Here is a 23,187-nt window from a genome sequence, read left to right as displayed (position 1 = left end):
AGTGGATCCTTGGAGCTGGATATTGTCCCCCACACCCTCCAAAGTTGTGACAGGGATTTAATACACATAAAAGAATTAATAATTCATAAAGGAACCAATTTTTGGTTCTTTTTTTTCAAAACAAGTATACATCATGCTGGTGAAGAAACTGTCCTGTGAACCAGGAGGTCCCAAATATATATTTCATCTCCACCATGAGCTCACTAGGTAGGCAAGTCATTCCCCTTGAGCCTATGTTCCATGGCCCAATGCTTCAAATTTCTCCTCATACCTTCTCCTGAGAGCAGTAACATACAAAGGCTGGGATCAGACCTTCCATGAGAATTAGTTCTTCTGGGGCACCTGATTGATTATGAAATGGGAAATCCCAGAGGGATCCATTCTTCTTCTTTCCCGCCAGCCCCTAGTTGATTGGATGGTAAGCTTTAGCCCTGATTCCAATAACATACAGTACAAAGAAGCCTGCACCTGCTCCGTCATCAACTGTGACTCCATTTTCAGAAATTAACCCCAGAACCTCCACTCTTTTTGTTTTCCATGACATTCTTTTCAAAACTGAATCCTGAGAAGTTCTCATGGTCCCCGAGAACCAGTATTTTCTGCAGAGAACTGTAGCCACTGAATAGAATAAACATGCCACTTTAGTGTGTTTACATAGGTATGTTTGAGGAAGCAAGGAGCAAATCTCAAAAGACCATCTAGAACACATTCTACAAGCCTGCAGTCATTATGCAATTGCTTTAAGTTTGTCTTCTTGTCTGGTTAATGCGCTGTTCTATCCTTGCTAGATCAGATTTTCCCTGTCCTGAAAGTTATTAATCTCCCTAGGGGTCGACAAGTAGGTGAAGTTGCTATGGTTCATCCCTCTCTTTTGATCAGTTCTTTCTATTTTAATCTAATTTCCAGAAAAGAAAGGGTGAGAAATTCATCTTTGGGGGTGGGGGGAAACTGACATTCCTATGGGCATAAAAACTTGGCTTCCCTTTGTTTCTGGTCAGTTCTGAAAACCCGCTGGGGCTGATTATCTTATGAACCTGCTTTCTCCAACATTATCTGGTGATTAAGCCCTAATACATGTATAGTATTAACTCATAAGAATTTTTCCAGTTCTTATCATACAATTAAGATCTAGTTTACAAAGGCTAAGCTGTCTGGGTGATACCACTTAACTTAGCAGGTGTGGACTGAACTCTTCCTTGGTCAAGCATTTCTCCCATGCTAATGCTGACCATTTTCATTCAATCTGTTGTGTTTTTTGTTTTGTTTTGTTTTTAAAGGGGTGTAGTTTTTTCCCTACCTGAAGGATATATTTGAGAGAAATTCTCAAGAGATATGGTTCAGGTTCTTATGGTTTCCCTATATATGAGGCAGCTGGGAACTGTAGGTGAGCATTGTTTTTCATTGTACAATCATCTCTGCGGCAGCCGGCAGCCCACTCTCACGCATGCCCAGCTACCCACAGACAAAAAAGCCCAAGGAAAACATCAGTTCTTCCTCAAAGCTTTTTCAGACTGGAAAGTGGGGGTAGCCAATAAAGCTGCAGAAGTAGTAGCAGCAAAAGGAAAGTGTGGTAACACTTAAAGCATTCTCTGGGTAGTTTATAATTTGATTATGCAGGCTAGACATCTCTCTCTCTCTCTCACACACACACACACGCACACACACACACACACACACACACACAAGCTGGCTACTCAATTTTCCAAACTTGGATGGATGGAAAGATGAGTTAACCTTGAGCCAGGTACCTGAGACTATCAGAGCTGTGATTCAACTACCGTGCCACACAGAGACATGTGAGAGATAGAGGGGAGGAATGCAGCACACCACCAACACAATGAAATATTATGGTAAACTAAGAAATATCGTCAAAAATTCTAAAACATCAAAAGAATGTGGCAGAAAAATGGGACCTCCATTATGGAATTAAACTTTGGAGAAATTGGGAGATAAATTATGACACAGCACCATGGCACAACACTGCTCTCCCTCACACCTGCTAGGTCAGTGGTTCTTAACCTTGGGTTACTCAGGTGTTTTTGAACTGCAACTCCCAGAAACCCCAGCCAGCACATTGCTTCACCATTTTGGGGGAGTGGTGACCATCTCCTCACCACGGCCACAATTTGGTTACCCCTCTCCTATTTCTCTGCTCACAACGAGGGCAGAAACATTTGAGAAAACATTTGTGTACAGCAATAGACTGAGCATTCCTTCATTTTCCAGGAATGACTTGCTGTAGCACCTGTATACAAGCATCACCAGAATAAGAAGAGGAAACTGACCTCTGTTGCATGTGGTGGGGGAGTCCCTTATTTTCTTTGTGAAGGTTTTGCTTTATTCACTGACATAATCACTCCTACAATCTGAAGTACAGTTCTTGTGATACAAGTTTATCTTCCTCAAAGTTAACTAGATATTATCTAAAATACTAAATAAAGTCATAAGTGCTATGACTGGTAAATTTTTAAACAATAAACAGTTCAGAGAAATGAGGAGGGAAATAGCTTCCAAAATATTATGCAGATGTCTGTGTAGAACTGCATCATTCTTCAGTAACTAGTTTAAGTTTGGGAGCACTGGGGCTGGAAATCTGAAAAACAGTCCAGATAATTTGTCAGACATAAAGCTTCCCAACAGGTTTTATAACAGCTGTCCTTAAATTAAAAGTTTTAGTAAATAAGCACATCCAAACTTCTATTAAGGCTGAGCACCAAAATATGATGAAAACAGCTATTACAATATTATATTCTTTTGAAACTAACAATAAATACTAGTATCTCTTATGGAAAGCAATTACCCATGGGTGAAGTTTCTATTTATTTCCACTAGTTATGCTGGATTGGTGTCAGATATATATATGAACATGTATATAATAAAACTCCAATAATTGGCAAGAATGTTTGCCAAACCATATTTTTAGTCAGGTTCTGCCATCTCTAACATTTTCTAATACTCCCATCATTCCACCACATATCAGGTGACAAAATGCTATCTTCACATGGGCATTTTGCCCTCTGCTACGGGGATATTCTTCAAGACTGAATTCCTATGACATTAATTCTCCTTCCCATGCTAGAAAAACACTATACACGTGAAAAGAAATACACCCAAGTCACTTGAAAATTGTTGCCCAGAACTGTATTGCTTTCATAAGAGCAAGAGCTTAAATCACAGATGCAAATCGCTGCTAGTTAAAGGCTCAGTGCCTGCATCCCTCATTGCATGCCAGCAACAGGATTCTGGTCTTGTGTCTCAACAGTCCATATAGCCATACAAGAAGTAGTAACCTAAGAGCTGATCTTGGCATAAAGTGACATGTTGTACGCTGATTCCTTTCTCTTTACTGAGTCAGCCCTATCTGGTCATCAAGCCTAATCCCTGATCTCACAGGAAGACATCTAGAACAGAAAAGGGCTTGTTTGAGATGGCAAATCCACCAAGCAGTCACCAGCATTTCCAAGAGTGGAAGCAGGAACTCAACATCCAGCAACATTTGGAGGACCACATGTTGCCACCCTCTGAAGTCTTGAACATTTATCCAAAAAAGAACCTCTGTAGCAATTGCCACTTGAATCAAGGAACGGAGAGGAGGGTTCCCAAGATTTACCCTCCTAATTTAAATAGGTTTAAATTATATCCCTGTAATTTAAACCTATTATCAGAAGACATATTGAATTGGTATTTTCTCTCCTGACGTCCCCCATCCCATCCTGGTTTGTTTCTTTTAACCTTCCTCTTTTTCTTTCAGCCATGCTCAGATTGCCTCATTTTTCTTTATAAGCTTTGCCTTCTGATCTTGTAATTCACCAGTCTTAACCAACACCCATCGGAGCAACATGTTTTGCACATCTGCCATGGAGGAAAAGGAGTATCGCTATGCTAGCACTCCTGTGTGGCAACACCAGCTGTTAATGGTCCCCTAGGACCAACTGAAGACCATGGTTTTGGCCAGTGAGGCTTTACAGTGATAGTTTCCTCTCATGTCTCCCAAGAGCAGCTAAAGAATAACCTTCAGTACACTGCACCATTGTTGCAAACATACACACTAAGAAGCCTACATAGCAGCTCTTTTCCCAATTCTGCACTTTTTTTGGACCTTGAAGCCTACATCATGGAAGCCCCAAGTTAGCTGCTTCTCAGTTAATACAAATCTTACATTCTACTCCCTTGTTATAGGAGTTTTTATCCTCTTGGAATTCCACTTGAGGCTGCTGAAGAGGTTTCTCTTGTCTTCCAGAAGACCAGGAAGGGCAGTCTTTCAACCATTCAAAAGCCAGCTTCTACTGACCAGTAAGATTTCTGCCTTATGTTAATTAATGTAGCAGCAATATGTGGATTTCCTGATCACTTATTTTAAGGCCAGTGCAAACAAACAAGGGGAAGCTTTCCAGATGGCATTGGAACGGCATCTCCCGTCCCCCTTCACAATCAGCTGTGGTGACTGAGGACTGATGGGAGTTGCAGTCCTAAGACAGAAAGGCCACAATTTGCCCACTGCCTTTCAGAGGTTATTTTGTCCCAAAAGCAACTAATCAGTGTGCCTCAAGCTAAGGAGACATATATTTGACAACTGCTGCTTTTCCTGACATAGACACAAAAGCCTAATCTGTTGTAACTGCTACTTCTACTTATTTTTCCAAGAGGAAAGTGAGGTTTAGCTGAAGGTCATAATTTCCTCATGCCAGATGCAGATCTCATGCAGCAAGCCAAAGGTCTGTTGTTTTAGGGCAAAAATATGACAAAAAAACATTTATTTTATATAGTTGCATCCCACTTCCCCACCTCTCCACTTAGAGGTCAAGATATTGTTAGGGTAACAGCCAACACTGAGCTAATGTCTAATGGTTATAATAAATTGTTATCGCATTGCACTGTCAGCCTTTCCTCGGACATATTTGACCAGCTCCTGCATCTTAAGCTACTGGAAATACAGCTTAAGATGCAGGATTCATTCACACCTGTTAAGGTATCCTTGGTAACAAATTGATGAGAACTTTCAAACTCATCCAATGCAAGAGATCTGCTTTTTAAAAAGCCCTTCTGCAAATCCTTCTGTTTCCATTTTGGAAGTTCCTCTCAAGTCTTTTGAAAAGAAATGTGAGAGGAGAAAGCACCTGTTCCACACTTAAAAGCTTTTTCTCCCCCCTCCTCCACCCCCCAGAAGAGCTTCCAGAAAACATGGGAAAGCCTGGTGAAAACAGTGCAGATGCTGCCTCACACGCCAGTTCCTAAGTTTGCTCGCTTTGTGCACACACGCTGTGACACAGCAGCAACAAGACGGGTTCTCAAGGTGCAAAGTTGTTTGAAGAACCGTCAGGATTTCATAACCCAACTTCTGCACATATCTGCCATTCAAAACTTACGCAAGGCCTCTGGGTCAGCCCATCAAGAATAAAATGTGGCAGCAAAAAACTAAGAAACAAAACCTAAAGAATTGTTTAATTTAAAAGTCTATATTTTACTTTTGGAACCGCCTGTTGCATCTTGCACTTCTGAGTACAAAAGAAGACTCTGAAAGATTATAGCACCCTAAGAGTGATTTCTTTACTTTTTGGAGTAAAGCAATTTAGCAGAAGTTTTTTGTTGTTATTGTCGGGTGTTTTGTTGTTGTTGTTGTTTTTGCAAGCAACTCTTGTCCTGGAAGTCAGAGAGCATCTATATAATCTCCACCTTGGGCTAAATTTGCATTATTTATTTGAAATCTTTGCAAAGTTAACTGCCTTTGTTCTACTCCTTGTAAAATGTAGCCATGCAGCACCAAGGAAGTGGTGCACTGGCAGCTTCAGTCCAACAGCAACTGGAGAGCAGCACTTTGCTCACCTTCATATACTGATGGGACAAAATGTTTTAAAACTGGTTTCTAGTCCTGGCTGATCTGAGAACAGTAATCATAGCTATGCATAACAGAAGCTTCTTAGCCTCTTAACTGACAGAACCAAGTGGCTGATAAAATCTTTAAAACATTTTGTAATCATTTTACAGCACCCTCCCCTGCCCAAGAACTGCTTCGGAAGCAGCTTTGTCATATTTCATTACAATAATTTTTATCACACGGAGGCTGCTTCAAGTCAAAACTATGAATTAGAGACCAATTATGAAATCAGCACCACTGCTCTGATAAAGCTTCAAAAAGCAAATCAGAATACATTCTTCTGGAAAAAATGACTAAACATTTACCAAGTTCTTCTCCACATCGGTGTATCCTCCAGGGACAGACTAGCTAATTAAGCACAAGCGATTCTGTAGTGCTTGCCTGGATTCTTGATTGCTTCGAGGCTTCTCCATCTTGAGGACCAAAGCCAACATTCTTCACACTTAGACTGCTTCACAAACTGCACATGATGCATTAATCTGTTTTACACCCGGTACACATGTTAGCATCAATTTATTTTCTGGAGCCATGTCAAGCCTCTACAGTTGTATCAGGCTAACAACTAAGGATGTGAGAAACAACAAGGGAGTCTGCTGTATGTTACAGCCTGCAGAACAGAAACTTTGGGGAACATGAGTGGAACCCCCTTCACCTTCCACTTCTATGCTCGTCAAGTAAAGGAGGAGACATGTATACGCAGAGTCTGGATGTGATTAGTGCAGACAAACTGCCTATCCAATTACCTCACAGGATACCCAAGATCTGCAATGCTGTTAATAATTACATATAATACAATGCCAAATCCACAGAATCACCACCATGCAGCTGGCAAACCTCAGGCTAAAGGTTTTAAGGCATATGGTTTGCCAATTTTAAAAGAATGGTTTCTCTCCCTCTCCTCAGTCTGAGTAATTCCAAAGAACCTCTGTGTTCTTTCTGACTTTGCTTCAAACTTCAATTATCCTGTTCAAAGACAGATTTGCTTAGTCCAACTCATCAATCAACCTTTGACAGGAATAAATGATCTGCCTTGTTCTGGGCTTGGCCAAGAACTCAGGCTGGACATTCTAAACTCTGAGAAGGGCATGTACGGTGGGGAAATTATCCCGGCATTTACAAACTTGTTCTGAGAGTTTGGGAAATACTGTGGCTTTTCAGAAGGCACTTGCCTCCCCTCACAAATTGTACTCAACACAATGGAGCTGGAAACCAGGTATCACATGTCTGCCTGAAGGATGAATTACACTGCTATTGTGTATCTGACAAAGCAACATTAGTAATCACTGGGAACATATATGGGAATATTCATGCGATCATTTTGTTTTGTTTTGTTTGTAATAAACCAACCTGAATGTTGCTCCTTCAGATGGGGCTGGGAAGGGAACATTTCTTTGCATTAAGCAGCCACAAAGGGTATATTCATTAAGGAGACTGTAGCTGGCCCGGCTCTCTTCTTAGCATGTCTTTGTGACCTATGTATGTTCAGATGTCTCTAGCTCTCAAATGTTAAATTTCAGGAATGGACTTTAAAAGTATGATATCTGAACAGCTCCTAATTCTCCTTCTTGAGTTATTAAGAAAGATGAGGATTTGAATATATACACTCACACACTCTTGTCTCACATGTGGACAATGCTGTGGGCATATCTCCATTTATTATTTTCCGATTCTCCAAGAAACCCAAGGCGGTATGTATTGTTCTTTTCTCCCCCACCACCTGCTTTTTGAAAAATCTTCCCACAATCCTGTGAAATAGGCAAGACCTGGAGATTGTGACTAGTTCAAAGTTACTCAGTGAGTTTAATGGCTAAGCAAGGATCAGAAGCCAAGTCTTCATATAAAGCCACACCAGAGTGGCTAAGGTACTCAGATCACACTTTCTCAAATATTTCCAAACATACTCCAAGATGCATATTTTGCTTAATGAGGTCAAGTACCACTCAATTATGAAAAGAGCACTTACTTTGCTGAGCAAATGTACTCCAGCAACTGTTTCCATAGCAAAATCTTTGGCCAAGTCACAATTTTGCCTTTTGTTTAAACCATTTTAATGGTTTTCAAGCGCTACATAGATGCCTATTTCACAATAACAAAAACAAATTAATCAAATTAACTACAAAATAATCTTATACATGCAGTTCTAACGGGATCAAGTAATGAATCCATGCAGCAGCCAGAGATACACCGAGAGCAAATCAGGGGGAAAGGAGGCATGCTATCCTTGAGTTAAGAACAAAATTCTGGAATCACTAAAAATTTATAAACATGGTAAGCTGTTTTCAGATACATTTATATATGTTTTCATAGGTTTTTAATTCTCAGTTTAATCACCTTTTATTCACTTACTGTGTTCTACATGCTTGTTTTAAATGTTGTAAGCTATCTTGGCCCACTTATAGGGGGAAAGGTGGTATACAAACAAGCAAGTTTTTGAGTTTCTTCTTCAGTTTTAAGAGGCATAAGATTTGTAAGTGGGGCAAGAGGGGAAAACTAAAACAACACAAAAACAAAACTAGCCAGAGTAATGGCACCATTGAGACAGAGACTGCAAATCCTTTCTATAACGAAGGTATCAAGATGTCCGCTTACAGTCTCACCCCTTCTCCTGCCGCTCCCTTGCTCTCCAATTTTATTCTATCTTTGTCTAATGAGTTCTGGAAAGCCTGAAAACTCATCTTCTGTATAACTTTTCAGTGATCCACTAAAATTATTATTCAAGCCAGATCCTTTGTTTCTAGAGATGGACCACACGGCTACCTTCACTATCTCCTCTTTCTGCAAACAGAAACATAGCTGGAACTTTTATAAACATGCTAGATTTTGACAGAGTAAGTGCAGAAAAGATGAGGCAGTTGACCATCTGAGATGTAACTGGAACTCATAGGGTTACACACACATTCTGGTAAGCAAGATATCTGCATCATCTGCCGAGGAGTTTTATCACAACCCCATGCAGAAATGTGGTAAGAGAGCAGAATCTACCTGATGGCATAGAATCATTATTAAATCCAACAGTTTGTCCCAACAAGAGTAACATCAGCTGAATGAATGCATGAATTTGTTAAGCTCACACCTGTGTTACACAATTCCAAGTTATATGATGACTCTACTTTAGTTGAGACTAACAGATTTAGCCCTCTGTACTTTCCTAAGTTATTTTTGTGCATGTAATACAATTTACAGAAACAAGCAGGGATACATTAATAGCTCACAATAATTCCTTAGGATTTCCTCCAGGAGAACGTAGCACGCAAACTGCTTTCACTACAGAATGCAGAGTTAGTTGTAGCAGCTCACTGCAGGTGCTTTTCTGTCAAATTGCTTATTTGTAAGTCCTTCTGTGCTCATGCTCTGTACTAGGCAGATTTGGGATTGCAGCCAAAGGTCACAGTTGGGTGCTGGGAGGAAGCCACATCAAACTTAATGCAACTTTTCAGCAGGGCAGCCATGCTGGTCTTCATGCAGTAAGAACAAGGTCCACCAAATTTTATCTGCCATAAGCTTTTGTGTGTTTGACTGTCAGTCCTCCTCGCTCAGGCAACTCTCATCATCATCCCCTATCACAGGTTGCAATGGTAGCTGCAGCCCATTAACAACTGGAGGGTCATCTTTTCCCCACTCCAATTAAGGTTGATTCTGATGATCATCTTTCACACCTCCTTATTACCATGTGGCTTGACCCAATGCTGCAAAATATTATCTACAGAGAAAAGGTGAATCCTGAAGGAAGCTAGTCAGCTGGAGGCAACATCTTCTGTTGAGATGCAGTAATCCAGTGGTAGTGACTCTGTATTTATCAGCTTATCTCCACCAATTGTGTGAAATGGCCTTTAAATCAGAGGCAAAAGTGAAAATTAGGAGATTACAGAGTCATGACCTGAGATAAATGATTGTGTTAAGGACTCCTGCTGCCACTGCTGAGCTACAAAGTCTTCCATCAGAGATGTGCCACTCAGGTGGAACATTTATACTGATCAGGCCAGCAAGATCACAACCTAAATCAACTGGCAGAAACTTAAATTGCTTTCAGAAACCATAACTCCAGATGCCATCCTGTTGTAGAAACTTGCATTTATGCCTAAAATATAAAACACAAAATCTCACAAACTGGATTATATTGTTTTAACTAACACTCATTTCCACCAGAAACATTTTAAACTAAAAAAAATTATTTCTGATACTATTGTTCCATTTAAAAAGCCCCTTTCCTGCCTGGTTAGTTTTAAGATTAGCTAGCTTTAGAAAGGCCAGAAGATATTTTTCACTTCCAATCAAAATTTAGATCCCAAGTCAATTTTTTTAATTTTTAAAACATCATAGTTTGTAGAGGTGGCTATTTTACAGATTTACTAATTCTACAAAAGTTCATTCTACCAAGTTAAACAGCATGTATTGTCGAAGGCTTTCACAGCCGGGATCTGATGGTTGTGGGTTTTTCGGGCTCTTTGGCCGTGTTCCTCAGAACACGGCCAAAGAGCCCGTAACACCCACAACAACCATTAAACAGCATGGTTCATCATGAGCCAGTCAAAGATGAGAATCTTAACATGTCTTGGCAGAAAAGCCAAAAACAAACGTTTTGATAAAGGTGCTAAAGGAAGTCCAGCTGTAATTTGGCCATTTAAATGTTTTGTCTGGATCTTTACTTTACTGTCTGGGGTTTGAAATACATTGGAAAAAAATTCACCAGAGACTTGCACTTTATGTTGTGGCCAAATGTAATAAAAAGTGAGAGGCATGTGCCGACGATCAAGCACCTTTCACCTCCACTCATAAAAAAAGGAGGCACTTATTAACTCCTGCCTGTTCTTTCACTCCCATGAGTTCTTGGAACACACATACATATGTCTACAGGCTGGGTGATCTTCTGGTATAAAGCCAAGAAAGTGAAACCCATACCTTACATGAATTAAAAAGCCAGGTGATTCTCTGCAAAGATGTCTGCGTTTGAAAGACATAGAAAACACACAGAAAGCAACAATGTTAAATCCAAGATGTATGTTTCCCCCCAAAGATGAAGAATCACTCACCTACTTATTGTTCATATGTAACCTGAAACACCCCAAGCACAAGGATGAGTGAAGTACAACCTTCCAGACGTGCTTGGACTGTAAGTCCTATCAGCCTTTCCTAGGCTTTCATTGCTGTTTAGTCATTTAGTCGTGTCTGACTCTTCATGACCCCATGGACCAGAGCACGCCATGCCCTCCTGTCTTTCACTGCCTCCTGGAGTTGGGTCAAATTCATGTTGGTAGCTTCGATTACATTGTCCAACCATCTCCTCCTCTGTTGTTCCCTTCTCCTTGTATCCTCACACTTTCCCAGCATCAGGGTCCTTCTCAGGGAGTCTTCTCATGAGATGGCCAAAGTATTGGAGACTCAGCTTCAGAATCTGTCCTTCCAGTGTGCACTCAGGCTTGATTTCCTTTTGAATTGATAGGTTTCTTCTCCTTGCAGTCCAGGGGACTCTCAAGAGCCTCCTCCAGCACCACAATTCAAAAGCATCAATGCTTCGGCGGTCAACTTTCTTTATGGTCCAGCTCTCACTTCCATACATCACTACAGGACAAACCATAGCTTTGACTTTGTTGGCAAGGTGATGTCTCTGCTTTTTAAGATGCTGTTGAGGTTTGTCATCAGGAGTGGTAATAAATGCTGCAAGCTATAGTCCATTAACATCAACATAGCCACACTTTGCTCAGGACCATTAAGGAGGAATCTATCAGCCAAGTTGGTAGTTTTGACAAAGGAAACCCTCCCCCACTCCATAAAAAAAGAGACTATGAACAAAAATCTCCAAAGAGCAGAAAATTCACAAGGCGGCAGGGCAGTGGAATGAAGTAGCATAGTTGAAACTTTGAACAGCAGCCACACTTTACAATGCAACGTTAAGTGGAAGGTTCCATTTACAGCAGTTGTGTGCTGCCAAGTTGTCCCCAACTTATGGAGATCCTACAAACGAGCAGTCATCAAAATGTCCTGTCCTCAACTGCCCTGCTCAGGTCTTGTAAACTCAAGCCTGTGGGTTCCTTCAGAGAGTCAGTCCGTCTCATATTTGGTCTTCCTCTTTTCCTGTTGACTTCAGCTTTCCCAGCGTTATTGTTTTTTCCAGAGAATCTTTCCTTCTCATGCTGCACCGAAAATAGAACAACCTCAGTTTCAAGATTTTTGCCTCCAGAGACAATTCAGGCTTGATTTGATCTAGGACCCATTTGTTCCTTTGAAGATTCTCAGTCATCCAGGTGAAGTTATCTGGAATTTGAGTCATTAGGTTGAAACATTTCGCTACTCATCCAAGTAGCTTTCTTCAGTCTGAGGAGAGTTTGTAGGAGACCCCTGATAGATATATCAATGTGGAAGATATACCAGGGGTCTCCTACCAACTCTCCTCAGACTGAAGAAGCTACTTAGATGAAGAGTGAAATGTTTCAACCTAATAATAAAGAGGTCCAGTTGCCATGACTCAACTTCCAGACCCATTTGTTTGTCTTTTCTGGCAGTTCAGGATATCTGGAAAACTCTCCTCCAACACCACATTCCAAATAAATCAATTTTTCCCTGTCGGCTCTCTTAACTGTCCAGCTTTCACACCCGTACATGAGGGCTGAAAAATATATGAGTGTGGATGATCCTGGTTTGGGTCTCCAACTATTGTCCATGCCTGCAGGAGTTAGACAGGGTACAAACATGTCCATCGGCCTCCCTCTGTGCCACCTGTATCTCCCCCACGAATAGAAGAGCTTATTCTTACTATCTTCCCTTCCCTGCCAGTATTTTCTTTTCACTTGCTTTTCCTCTTCTTCTTAATCTCCTCCACTGAATGGGTTCCAATCTCAGCAGAGCAGACTAGAGGCAGAGGACAAGCATCAGGAATTTCACTTGCAGCAGGGCCATTTTTACACAGATTTGTAGGCCATTTTTAGGTCCGATGTCAATACACCATAATCTGAAGCAAAGATCAACTCTAGCTTAACTGACATTTAGCTGCTGCCATCAACTGGCAACTGATTCAAGAAATAAACTAAAGAGTACAATAAAATTTCAATTACTCTGTTGGTGATGCACATCTCTAAGATATAGAAGTCACAGCTAGTAGGCTGATATTATTAAAGATGTTAATTAAATGATGATCAAGACAGTCAACATTTACACTGAACCTGATAATTTTAATACAGAACCCTAGACAGGAATTACAATGAACTTTATATAATCAGTTGAAGGCAGATACAGAAACCAATTATGATGTAAAAACTTGGGTGACAAATCTATGTGACTTGGTTTATGCACAGACACACTGTATTGATAAAACTAATTTTGCCCTTGGCAACCCTTATGTATTTATCAGAGAAGGAAGCAGTCTCTCTGCATTAATTTGCTCTACCCCAAATTTCTTTGTCACAGAGATTTCAGCCATCCACGAAAAGCATACTGAAGAAAATGAAAACATGCTGAAGAGGATTCACTATACAAAACAACAGTGTACTGCTGAGAATCACAAGAGCTTATTGAAAATCAGGGTTGCCCCGAGAACTGCATCTAGTGTAGGAGAGCCACAGGCTATACATGATTCTGTACAAGAAAGATGGGGTGGGGTGGGGTGGGGAAGCTGAGTTGAAATATGTAGGGATTGCTGAAGGGGCCCCAGTGACCACCACCAACAGTGGCTTGGGAATGTCTGTCCCTAAAGGGAGATAGCCAAGAGCTTGGGAGAAGCTTTGGTGTGATCTCCTATTAAAGGTACAGTGGTGGCTCGCTTGATGACGTTAATTTGTTCCAGTAAATTCACTGTACAGCGAAAACGTCGTCAAACGAAATTTTAAAAAAAACATTGAAATGCATTGAAAATCTGGGCTGAATACCTGCTCGTCCAGCGAATATCCTCCATACGGCAGCCATTTTTGGTGCCTGCAAAGTGAGGAATCCATCCGCAAAAACATCAATGTAAATCAGATTTGTCGTAGAGTGGGGTAATTGTCCAGCAGGGCATGACTGTATTTTTTTCCAGCCACTGCTAGTACTGGGGAAACCACCCATCAGAATTGTGTGTTGTTGTTTTTTTCTACTGATGAGCTGGTGCTTTAGATGTGGGGGAAGGAATAGGGTCACAATGGCTTCTGGGCTGCATGACGTGGCCAAGAACTGCATGCAGAGGCATGCAATCCCACATACGTGCCATACTTTGGAATATTCTCTACTCAAGAACCATATGATTCTAATTTGTTGTAGTTTATGGCAGCTGAAAAAAGATGAGTTTTAATTTCAAGCTAAAATCTACACTCCCAGGGACCCAGTCAACAGGGACACAACCAACCAAGCTCCAAGGTTCCTGACACATTTCTCAAACTCCCTGTGAAACTAAGTACAGGATTAACATGGAGAAAAAAGCACCATCTCAAGCATACTGGAATATAGATCCAATTTATTTAAGTGACCATTTATCTAAAAATATTTGAACCACTCATAGACCACTTGGAGTTGTTGAATCTAATCCTTGTAGCCTTGCATATGGTCTGTGAATTACTCTCTAAGAATGCCATTTCAACCTCTTTCTTTTCTCTCTCCCACCACCTCTTTTGTTCTAACACCACACCTAGTAAAATGCCACAATAATGAGGTAACTCTTTGGCCATTACTGTAACACTGTAAGCCACAAAGTACTGTGTAACTGTAGGAGACAATCATTACATAACCACTTGGTGAAGGGGCAAGGGGAGGAATACAACTAACCAACACAGCACAAACTTTTCAGAATAAAAGCCTGAGCAGAGATCACAAATTTAACAACATCCTGAGACAGCATTCAGATTGTGGCAATCAAATGGCAAATTTCCATGTTACATTTCAGGCATGAGGAACATGTAATCTTGCATAGACAGGTCTGTGTAAAAAGCATACCAATGTAAACAATACAGCTGCCAGCTCCTTTCTTTTACCTGCAACTGTACATATCATTTAAAAAATACCTAGAGGAACATATGCACAAAGAGGAAAGTCCAATTACAAAAGGAGTCTGCACAAATGTTCTCTGGATATGGGCAAATGACATAACATGCCTACACCTATGATAAAAATATACCAAAAGAAATATACATTTCCTAATGCTGAAAATTAGAGGCAGTTTTAATCCCAGCAATGTCCCAGTTCAAACTTTCAATCGATTTAAATCCTGCCCAAAGTAGGGTGTTTGTTGCAAATTGTAAATGCTGTTTATTGCCTTTTGCTGGCATGTTTCCCTTGCAAGACCAACCTCTCCCCATTCAGAATGGAGCCCTACTGAGTGCAATGGGGCTTACTCTCATATGAGCACGTACACAATATTTCAGCTTAACAATGGCTGCAGAACACCTGATCATAGCCCACAAAGAAAACAGGGCTCTGCCAAAGACCTAACCCCCCCATCCCAAACTTAAGTTGAAGTGAGGAAGTGCATACATATACAGTACTGTTTTATGTATACAAGCTGCTACGAGCAGATCGGTCTCCTTTTCTGCGGTGGCAATTAAGGGCGGGCAGGCGGGAGGGGTCACAGGAAAGGTTTCATGTGGAATATGTGCCTATGTGTCTCCTGTGTGAGCGCGCCCCTTAAGCTGGGCAAGCAGGTTTGTTAAGATTTTCTGCATTTCCTTTCGTTGCTGTCAAGTTGCATTCCTGTGAGATTTTTCCCCCCTTCCCAGTTCAGCAAAAAAACCCTCCGATGACTTCCCTTAGCTCTTAATCGCCACCTTTTCGAGAAACAAAGCCTAGGTTGAAAGCGGCGTGAATCTCTTTTCCCCCCCCCGCCCGCCGCCCCCCCCGACACACACACACACACACACACACACACACACACACACACACACCAACCCCTATAGGTTTTCCGGGCCGGCAGTGGAGCGTGCGCGTGCACAGGACCCTAGTCCCTCCCAGGTAAAGGCGCTGCCTCCGAGGTTAGACAGCCGCGATGGGCGCCGCTGCCAAAAGTTAGTTAGCCCGACAAACTCACAGAAAGTCAACAAAAGCTCGGCGGGATCGGCCTGTCGCGGCAGGGCGCAGCTTGTTTGCTTTAGGACGCCCAGATAATCGCGCCAAGGCATTAACTCTTCCGGGGCTGCTTTCCCCTTTCCCTTGGGAGAGAAAGGGGCTGCGAAAGTCAGCGCCTTCCATGGGGGGGGGAGAGAGGAGGGAGGGGATGAGAAGAAAGGTGAGCTGCTCGGGTTGCAAGAAAGACTCCCCTGTTCAGTGATGTGAGTGACCCACAGCGGACTTCCCCTCCCCGCCTTAAGCCGACCGGCCTTCTTTCCGCTATAGGTACAAAGTAACAACTGCCTCCAATGTTGAAGTAAACTTATTAGACAAACTTGAAAGGACAAGTCCTAGGAGATGCCGCGGTCGCCAAAGTGACTGCGCACAGAACCGAGCGCGCTTCAATTCTGCCCCACACGACAATAGAACCTATACCATTTTTAGAAACAAAGGGGCACACAGAGAGTCCCCGACAGAGCCAAGCCGCCGCCGCCACCACCGGGGAAAACTGACCACAAAGGAAGGGGAGAACTGGGGGGGGGGGCTGGAAGTCCGTCCCTGGCCGATCTGTTTTCAGGTCTCCTCGGGCGATATCTAAGGGGCTACCTAGGGCGATATTGTACAAATTCCCCCCCCAGCATCCGCCAAGCACAGTTCAGCGAGGGAGCGGAATGCCCCGTGATTTTAGCGGGGGGGGGGGGGGGAACGGGCGGGGAAGGATTTCGAACGTTCGGAAGCGGCGACTCGGAACACAACAGAGGATGTCTCGACGTTCCAAAGTGGAACGCTCGGCTGCCCCTCACCTTCTTAAAGCGGAGAGAGCCAACAACTACTCTTCGCCGGGGTGGGGTGGGGGCTTTGCCCACGGGGTGCCGAGGTTGGTCCCCGTTCTTCCTTCGGAAGCCAGCACATCTATAACACCCTCCGCTCGGTTCTCTTTCCCCCCACTATTCCGTCTCTCCATTCTCTTCCCCCCCCCCCCGGCACCCAAGCGCCCTCGCCCCCGACCGGGAGCTTCCCAAACCCGGCAAGGCGAAGCGAAAAGGCACACGTAGTATCGACTCGCACTCTCCGGCCGCGGCCCTCCTCCCCTCCCTCCCGCCGCAGAACCGAGGCGCCTTCCCGTGAAGCCACCGCTTACCTGCCGAGAACTGTCCCCGGGCTGCTCCCAGAAGAGCCGCCGAGGGGGCGACGAAGGAGGCGAGCGCCGCCAACAAGCCGACGGCTCCCACCGCCGGAGCCATGGGGAGTTTGGCGAACTTTTGCGAGGAGTCTCCGCTCAGCCGCTCGCTCGCTCCCTCTGGCAGCCGGGAGCAAAGCTCGCCTTCCCAGCCAGTCCGGCTCCTCCTCCTCCTCCTCTTCCTCCTCTTGCCCGGCTGGAAAGAGAGGAAGGCAAAGGCGCCGGAGTAGCAACAGTTCTCCTTGGCACCTTCGCGCCGGGCGGGCGGGCGGGCTGAGGGGCACCCTCTCCTCCCGCTTCAGGGGCAATCCTAAGCCAGGCACTCGGGCTGCGCTCGGCAGCGGCGGCTCTTGTCCTCGGGGAGAGTTACTTGGCGGCTCCGCGAGCGGGGGGAAGGGAGGAGCCGAGCGCCCGAGCGGCCAGCCCTCCGGTTCTCAGCGCTTCGGCAGGGGGAATGAGGGACTCCTTTCGGCCGGGAGCCTCTGCACAGCCCGGTCCAGCCGTGTCCGCTAGCGCCTCCTGCCGCTCGAGCAAGGACGAGCAGTCCGGCGGAAGAGGGAAGGCAGCTGCCTTCTCCAAAATCACAAAAAAAAAAAAAAAAAAAAAAAGAGAGAGAGAGAGAGCGAGATCCGTGCGCCGCGGAGGCTGCGGCCGCCCGCCGGAGCCGGGCTCCGATTGGGTCCTTGAGCAGCCGGGTTTGCAGGCACAGGCAAGGAGCCGAACGTGTGTATGGGTGCGGAGCGGGAAGGGTTGCGTTCAGAAAAAGCAAGGTGCGCGTGTTCCCTTTCTCGCCCGAGAGCGCGGGGGGGGGGGCACCCGAGGGGCCCGCGTTAATCTTGAGACCCCGGCACGAGCAACGAAGGACAGAAGACGGCATTCGCGCCTGCCTTCTCCGGAGGTCCGGGTTTTCCGAGTTCGGCCAGCAGCTTAGCCATAGCACGTCGGTGTTTTATCTCCCCAGCCAAGTGCAGGTTTGAGCTCTGAAAAGGGAGGGGGGGCGGGAGTAAGGACCCATTGTACTTTACAATATCTGCAGTCTAGCCCTATGCATGTTTTCGCCCGAGTAAACCCCAGTTACTCCGCGGGGAGCCGTGGTTCGAGACTGCTTACTCCCGACTAAATGCCCCTTGCTATTCCTGCGACTGCGTATCTTCTTGGAACAAAGAGGGAAAGAGACGGAAAGCTGAGGGTAACATCTGGAGGGGGGGCACAGTTCCGAACACATTTGGGCTGCGAATCTGCCGCCTTTCCCTCTTCCCCCCCCCCCCCGCGGCGCCCTCTCGCATCCTTTTACAAAGGAAGCTTTTTTTTTTGCTTCGACAGCTGCAGGATAAATCAGCAGGTGCAGCTTCAATCGCCAGGTGAGGGAAGGCTCCACCTGTTGGATTGTCCAGCTGTTAAAGACAGCTGCCTTAAGAAGAGTCGACGTAACCAAGCGCCTTAGCTTTATTCATGTGAATTTGTGTTGCTGCCTTAGCCCCCTCTTTCCTCCCCCGGCAGGGAAAGCTGATCAGTTTCCGGAGAAGTCTCCCCCCCGCCCCCCCCGCCCTGCTTCCTGGATCTCCGCGTCGGTGTCAGCCGACAGCCGAGAGCAGTCCTGCTAGAACCGCTCCGGCGGCTCCGGTGTTGTAAGTAGCTGGGGCCGCCCGTTCTTGGAAAACGTCTGAAAAACGTGACCAAGTGGGGAAATAGATACGGGGCCGATAGGAAGATAAAGCAGGAGGTGATTTCGGAGATGACGGGGTCTCTTTTTAGGATGGGCAGTGTTGGTAAAGGTCGCCTGGTGAGCGAAAGGGTCGTGGTGGCGCTTCCAGGATAGCACCAGACACGTGTGTGTGTGTGGGGGGGGGGTCGCCTTGAGGCCACCGATGGAGGTGCACGGATGCCTGGTTGCGGGGGTGGGGCCCAAGGGAACGGGGACAGGTAATGAACTTCCACCGTGGCAAGAGCGTCATTAACATGGATAATGAACTTGCAAAGGCGTTGATCGCATAAACATCCAGGCAACAGGGACGGTGAATTAACTAATGTAAACAGTCTGCCCCTTCAATTCACCTAAGCTTATGGCTGACTTTGAAATGCAAAGAATATGTTTCAGGAAGTGTCTGCTGATTCCTGAATTACCTTCTGATTCTGAGCTCAGAGTCTTACCGAAGGAAATCACTTTTCCTCTACACAAGTCTGTAAGGAAAACCTGTATGTATGTATGTATGTATGTATGTATGTATGTATGTATGTATGTATGTATGTATGTATGTATGTATGTATGTATGTATGTATGTATGTATGTATGTATGTATGGAACAAGGCTTTTAACTCTCTCTCTCTCTCCCTCCCTCCCTCCCTCTCTCCCTAGTATATATTACACTTTGTACATATACTGTACATCAAGTGTTTTAACTGACTCTCTCTTTACACAAACACATATGGGAGAGTCAGTTACAAGTCTTGCTCTTTTTTTAAAGCTTTTAGATGCACATGGGATTTATGAGCTCCATAATGGCATTATGTAAATCTTCTGCCCAAGTTACATATTTTAGTGCAATGTTCTGTGCATGTTTCTCTAGAAATAAATTCCACCAAGTTTACTCAGACTTGCTTCCTTGGATATCATGCATCCCAGTCCTATCCACAATATTTCAACAACTTGTCAGTAAACATGTGCATAGGACTGCAGCCTTAAATACCATTGACTACATGCACATTTGAAAGTACAGAAAACTGTGTGCGCCGTCTTTGAAGCTCTGAAGCAGGGGCGGCTTGTGCACTGAGTGAATGGGCTACGCTGAAATACTTCAAACTAGAAAGTGGAGGGGCACACTGGTGACAGCACCTACCAAATTAAGCTGAAAGGAAGACTTTGCTTATATGGAAAGCTCCCCATATGGATAGCCTTGAGGTTTGTCGGGGTAAATGAGTTTAACACTGCATTTCACACTAAAATACTGCAGTCAAGACTGCTCGAGGCCTGAGTTCGATCCTGATGGTCTCAGCCAGTTCAAGGTTGACTCAGTCTTCTTCCCTTCTGAATTCAATAAACTGAGTACCCAGCTAACCTGGGGGGACAGGGCAATGTGCAGACTACAAAATTAAATTGCAAACTGCCCAGAGAGTGCTTTAAGTGCTATAGGGTTGGATATAAGCGGCATGCTTTCCTTTGCTTTAAAGACATGATAAATAATTTAACTGAGTTCCAGCATATAAATAGATCCCTGTTTTTAGGATCTGGGCTCACTTGCAACTGCTTGTTGAAGAAAGGTACGAAACCAGTTTTTCCCCCTTTTCCTTTTTCTTTTTAAAGGGAATTGGCACACGCAAAATGCAAAATAAATCTGATCCACGTAGCAGATAAGACAAGATTCTGCCAAATCTGACAGGGTTGTTCTAAAATAAGGACCTCGAGAATAGCAATAATGCCTTTAATCGTATCCACACTCCACGGGAGTCAGCCTATTACTTTGGGATAAGAATGTTTGGAATTGTAGCCTTTACTGGCCATTCTACATTCTCTTCCCTAAGAGCAGAATTTAGTCAGAACTTGGGACAGTTACTTGTGGAGCTATGATTCCAAGAACCCACCCTGCAGCCTAGGTACTGTTGTGTTCTGCTTATGCTTGGAAGTATACTGGGACAACTGCTAGGCTTTGTTTCCAATAATTGGAATACAGGATCGCTGTTTGTCCCAGTATCTTAGGTATAACCTGAGTCAGACTGATCTAGTCCATGTTGTAAACAACAACAACCCAATTTCTTTCTTCACTGTTCATTTGTGTTGTGTGTATACACACAATTGGGCAACATCCTGCTCATGCAGGCAGAATTCAAAATTATTGTTGTGTGCCATCACGTCAGAACTGACTTATAGCAACCCTATTAGGGCTTTCAAGATAAGTGAGATATTTAAAGAGTAGCTTTACCAGTTCCACAACCCTAGTGAGTTTACATGGCTGGGCAGGGATTCAATGCCAGTCCTCCTGAGTCCTAGTCCTTCATTTTATCCACTGTACGACACTGTGTATCCCAATGTAAAGTTACGCCTATGTAAATGGGCTGAGCATTACGGTTGGCAAGGAGAGGTTGCACAATTCAATTGTGCAATTAGTTCTGCATCCCTAGTGTGACCAGTTGTGCAATGCACTGTCAGAAATTCTTTCTAGATAAGACTTTCATCTCACTGCTGTCTCATCTACCACAGGCACAACATTGAGTTGCACCCACATAGTTATGCAACAGAATTTTACCTGTATGGTAGATACTACTCAGCCTGGAATAAGGAGCTTGAGGAATTTTGGGTCACTATTTTGTGACATGTCAAGCTGTTCTAATGAATGTCCAGCTGGATAGTGCAGTTTTTCCTATGGACAATTATAGTTTCCAGTGCTTTTTAAATTGGCTGTTCATTTAGTTCAGGCATTGTTTAGTGTTCTTCAATTTTGTATGAATTTGATTGTCAGTATAGGTAATTTATCAACACAGAGAGTAACCTATAGATGACCATACTCCATGGATGCCTTGCCACTTACCGTAATGAGTCTATAAATATCTTGGTGATGCATTAAAATAACAAACAGTGGCATTTCATTCAAACATAAATTCAATTTTCCACTTTCTTTCCTTACTTAATACTTCTTGGCTTTTTCTATAATGGTACATTACTTAATGGAATTTCATCGTGATACCAGTTTTGCTTCATATACCTCCAGAGTTTTCATATGCTTAAAGAACTTGCTTTTTCTTTCAGACTTCCCTCTCCTAATTGAATTTTGTTGCCCTATCCCACCAGGAGCCTTATGGGAAGGACCTTCTGCGGAACATTTTTGCAAGTGCAAAAGTTTGTTACATATGCTTGGTAGATCTCTACTTTTAAAGCTCCCAATGGTATTTGAATTTGCATGTTGATATTCATGGCCCAGAGGATTTGCATGATTAATGTAATGTATTGTTTTGGGGTTTTGATTATTTGAAATATACTGTTGGAGGAGAGCTTTGCAGGCACCATAGACCATCAGAAAGACAAATAAATGAGATTTGATTCAAATGAGCCAAAAATTCTTATCAGACCTAAAGTATTGTGCTTTGGACATGTTATTAGAAGAGAAGTCTCACTGAAAAAGCTAGTAATCCTAGGAAAGATGGAAGGTGGTATGAGAAGAGAAAAACCTAGCATGAGTTGGATTGGCTTAATAAAGGAAGGCATGTTCTGAGCCGGGGGTATTAATGATGGGACCTTTTGGAGGTCATTAGTTCACAGGTTGCCATAACTCAGAAAGGACTTGATGGCATAGAAAAAAATAGAAGGCAGGCAGGGTTTTTGACCTTCAGGGATCCCTCCCAACTCTCTTGACTTAGTCTGAATAGGTTTGCTGTCAGTGAAGATTCCCTGATGCGTACCTGGTTGGCACATTGACTTGTAAATAGTCCGGGCAAAATGTTGATATCCCTCTCTTTGTTAAGGAGATGAAGGAATGGCTTTCAATAACTGTCTATGGAAATGGCCAGTGGCTGTTTTGCAAGGGGGGGGGCTGTTTTTTCTTCTTCTCCCTTTGCTGGAGATGATGTCATCCTTCTGGATGTGTGTGCCTAAAAGCCTACTGCTAGTTTTTGGAGGAAGACAGATTGCAGCAGATAGAAGGCACACAGAGAATTGGGCTCGGCAAGAATCATAGGAGGTTAGCTGCTCTCCCTTAGAGTTCTGACTATGGAGCAGCGCATTCAGGGGCCTCTGTGAAAGTCTTTTGTGTTGAATGTCCACTGTGTTCAACCTTTAAGTTTGTAAATAAACATATATATTGCAAAATGCCAATAAGTCTCCTGCAACTTTATTGCAAAAGAAAATAAATCTGAGTAAAGGCTGCACATCTGAAACCTCTCAATGTTTGGAAGATCAGCATTACATATTACTATCATTGTTCATTCCTTGCCAGATAAGATCATTAATAGTACTTTCCATAATTATGAGAGTCCAAAGACTAAGAGAGACAGTGTGATGTAGCAGATAGAGTGACCGACTAGGACTCAGAAGACTTAGATTTAAAACATCCTTAGCTTTCGAAACTTGGGAGAGGGAGCATTTGCAAAACCACTCCTCAAGTATCTCACTCACTTTATTAAGGACACCATAGGTTGGATG

General features: G+C 43.7%; 1 protein-coding gene and 1 long non-coding RNA gene across 20 annotated transcripts in view; one reads left to right on the top strand and one right to left on the bottom strand.

The window, feature by feature from the left end:
* The window catches only part of PTPRK (protein tyrosine phosphatase receptor type K), a 412,999-nt gene extending 395,665 nt beyond the window's left edge, over window positions 1-17,334 (bottom strand). For 12 of the 19 annotated variants that reach the window (XM_078383360.1, XM_078383362.1, XM_078383363.1 and 9 more), the window contains exon 1: window positions 17,019-17,234. In XM_078383360.1, the coding sequence (XP_078239486.1) occupies window positions 17,019-17,121 (103 nt within the window). In that variant the 5' untranslated portion in view covers window positions 17,122-17,234. Of the gene's footprint in view, window positions 1-17,018 lie in introns of all 19 variants that reach the window. The other 7 variants (XM_078383361.1, XM_072996885.2, XM_078383359.1 and 4 more) reach the window with 3 other exon arrangements.
* Window positions 17,335-18,561: 1,227 nt separating this feature from the next.
* On the top strand, window positions 18,562-22,863 carry LOC140706523 (uncharacterized). Its single transcript, XR_012086174.2, has 2 exons — window positions 18,562-18,685; window positions 21,799-22,863. It is a non-coding gene; the product is annotated as an uncharacterized LOC140706523 (long non-coding RNA).
* The last annotated feature ends 324 nt before the right edge of the window (window positions 22,864-23,187 follow it).

The sequence above is a fragment of the Pogona vitticeps genome, chromosome 1 (genome assembly GCF_051106095.1).
Source record: "Pogona vitticeps strain Pit_001003342236 chromosome 1, PviZW2.1, whole genome shotgun sequence".
Classification (NCBI taxonomy): Eukaryota; Metazoa; Chordata; class Lepidosauria; order Squamata; family Agamidae; genus Pogona; species Pogona vitticeps.
The sequence above is the reverse complement of the archived record's forward strand: the minus strand, read 5'-3'. Positions and strand labels throughout refer to the sequence as shown.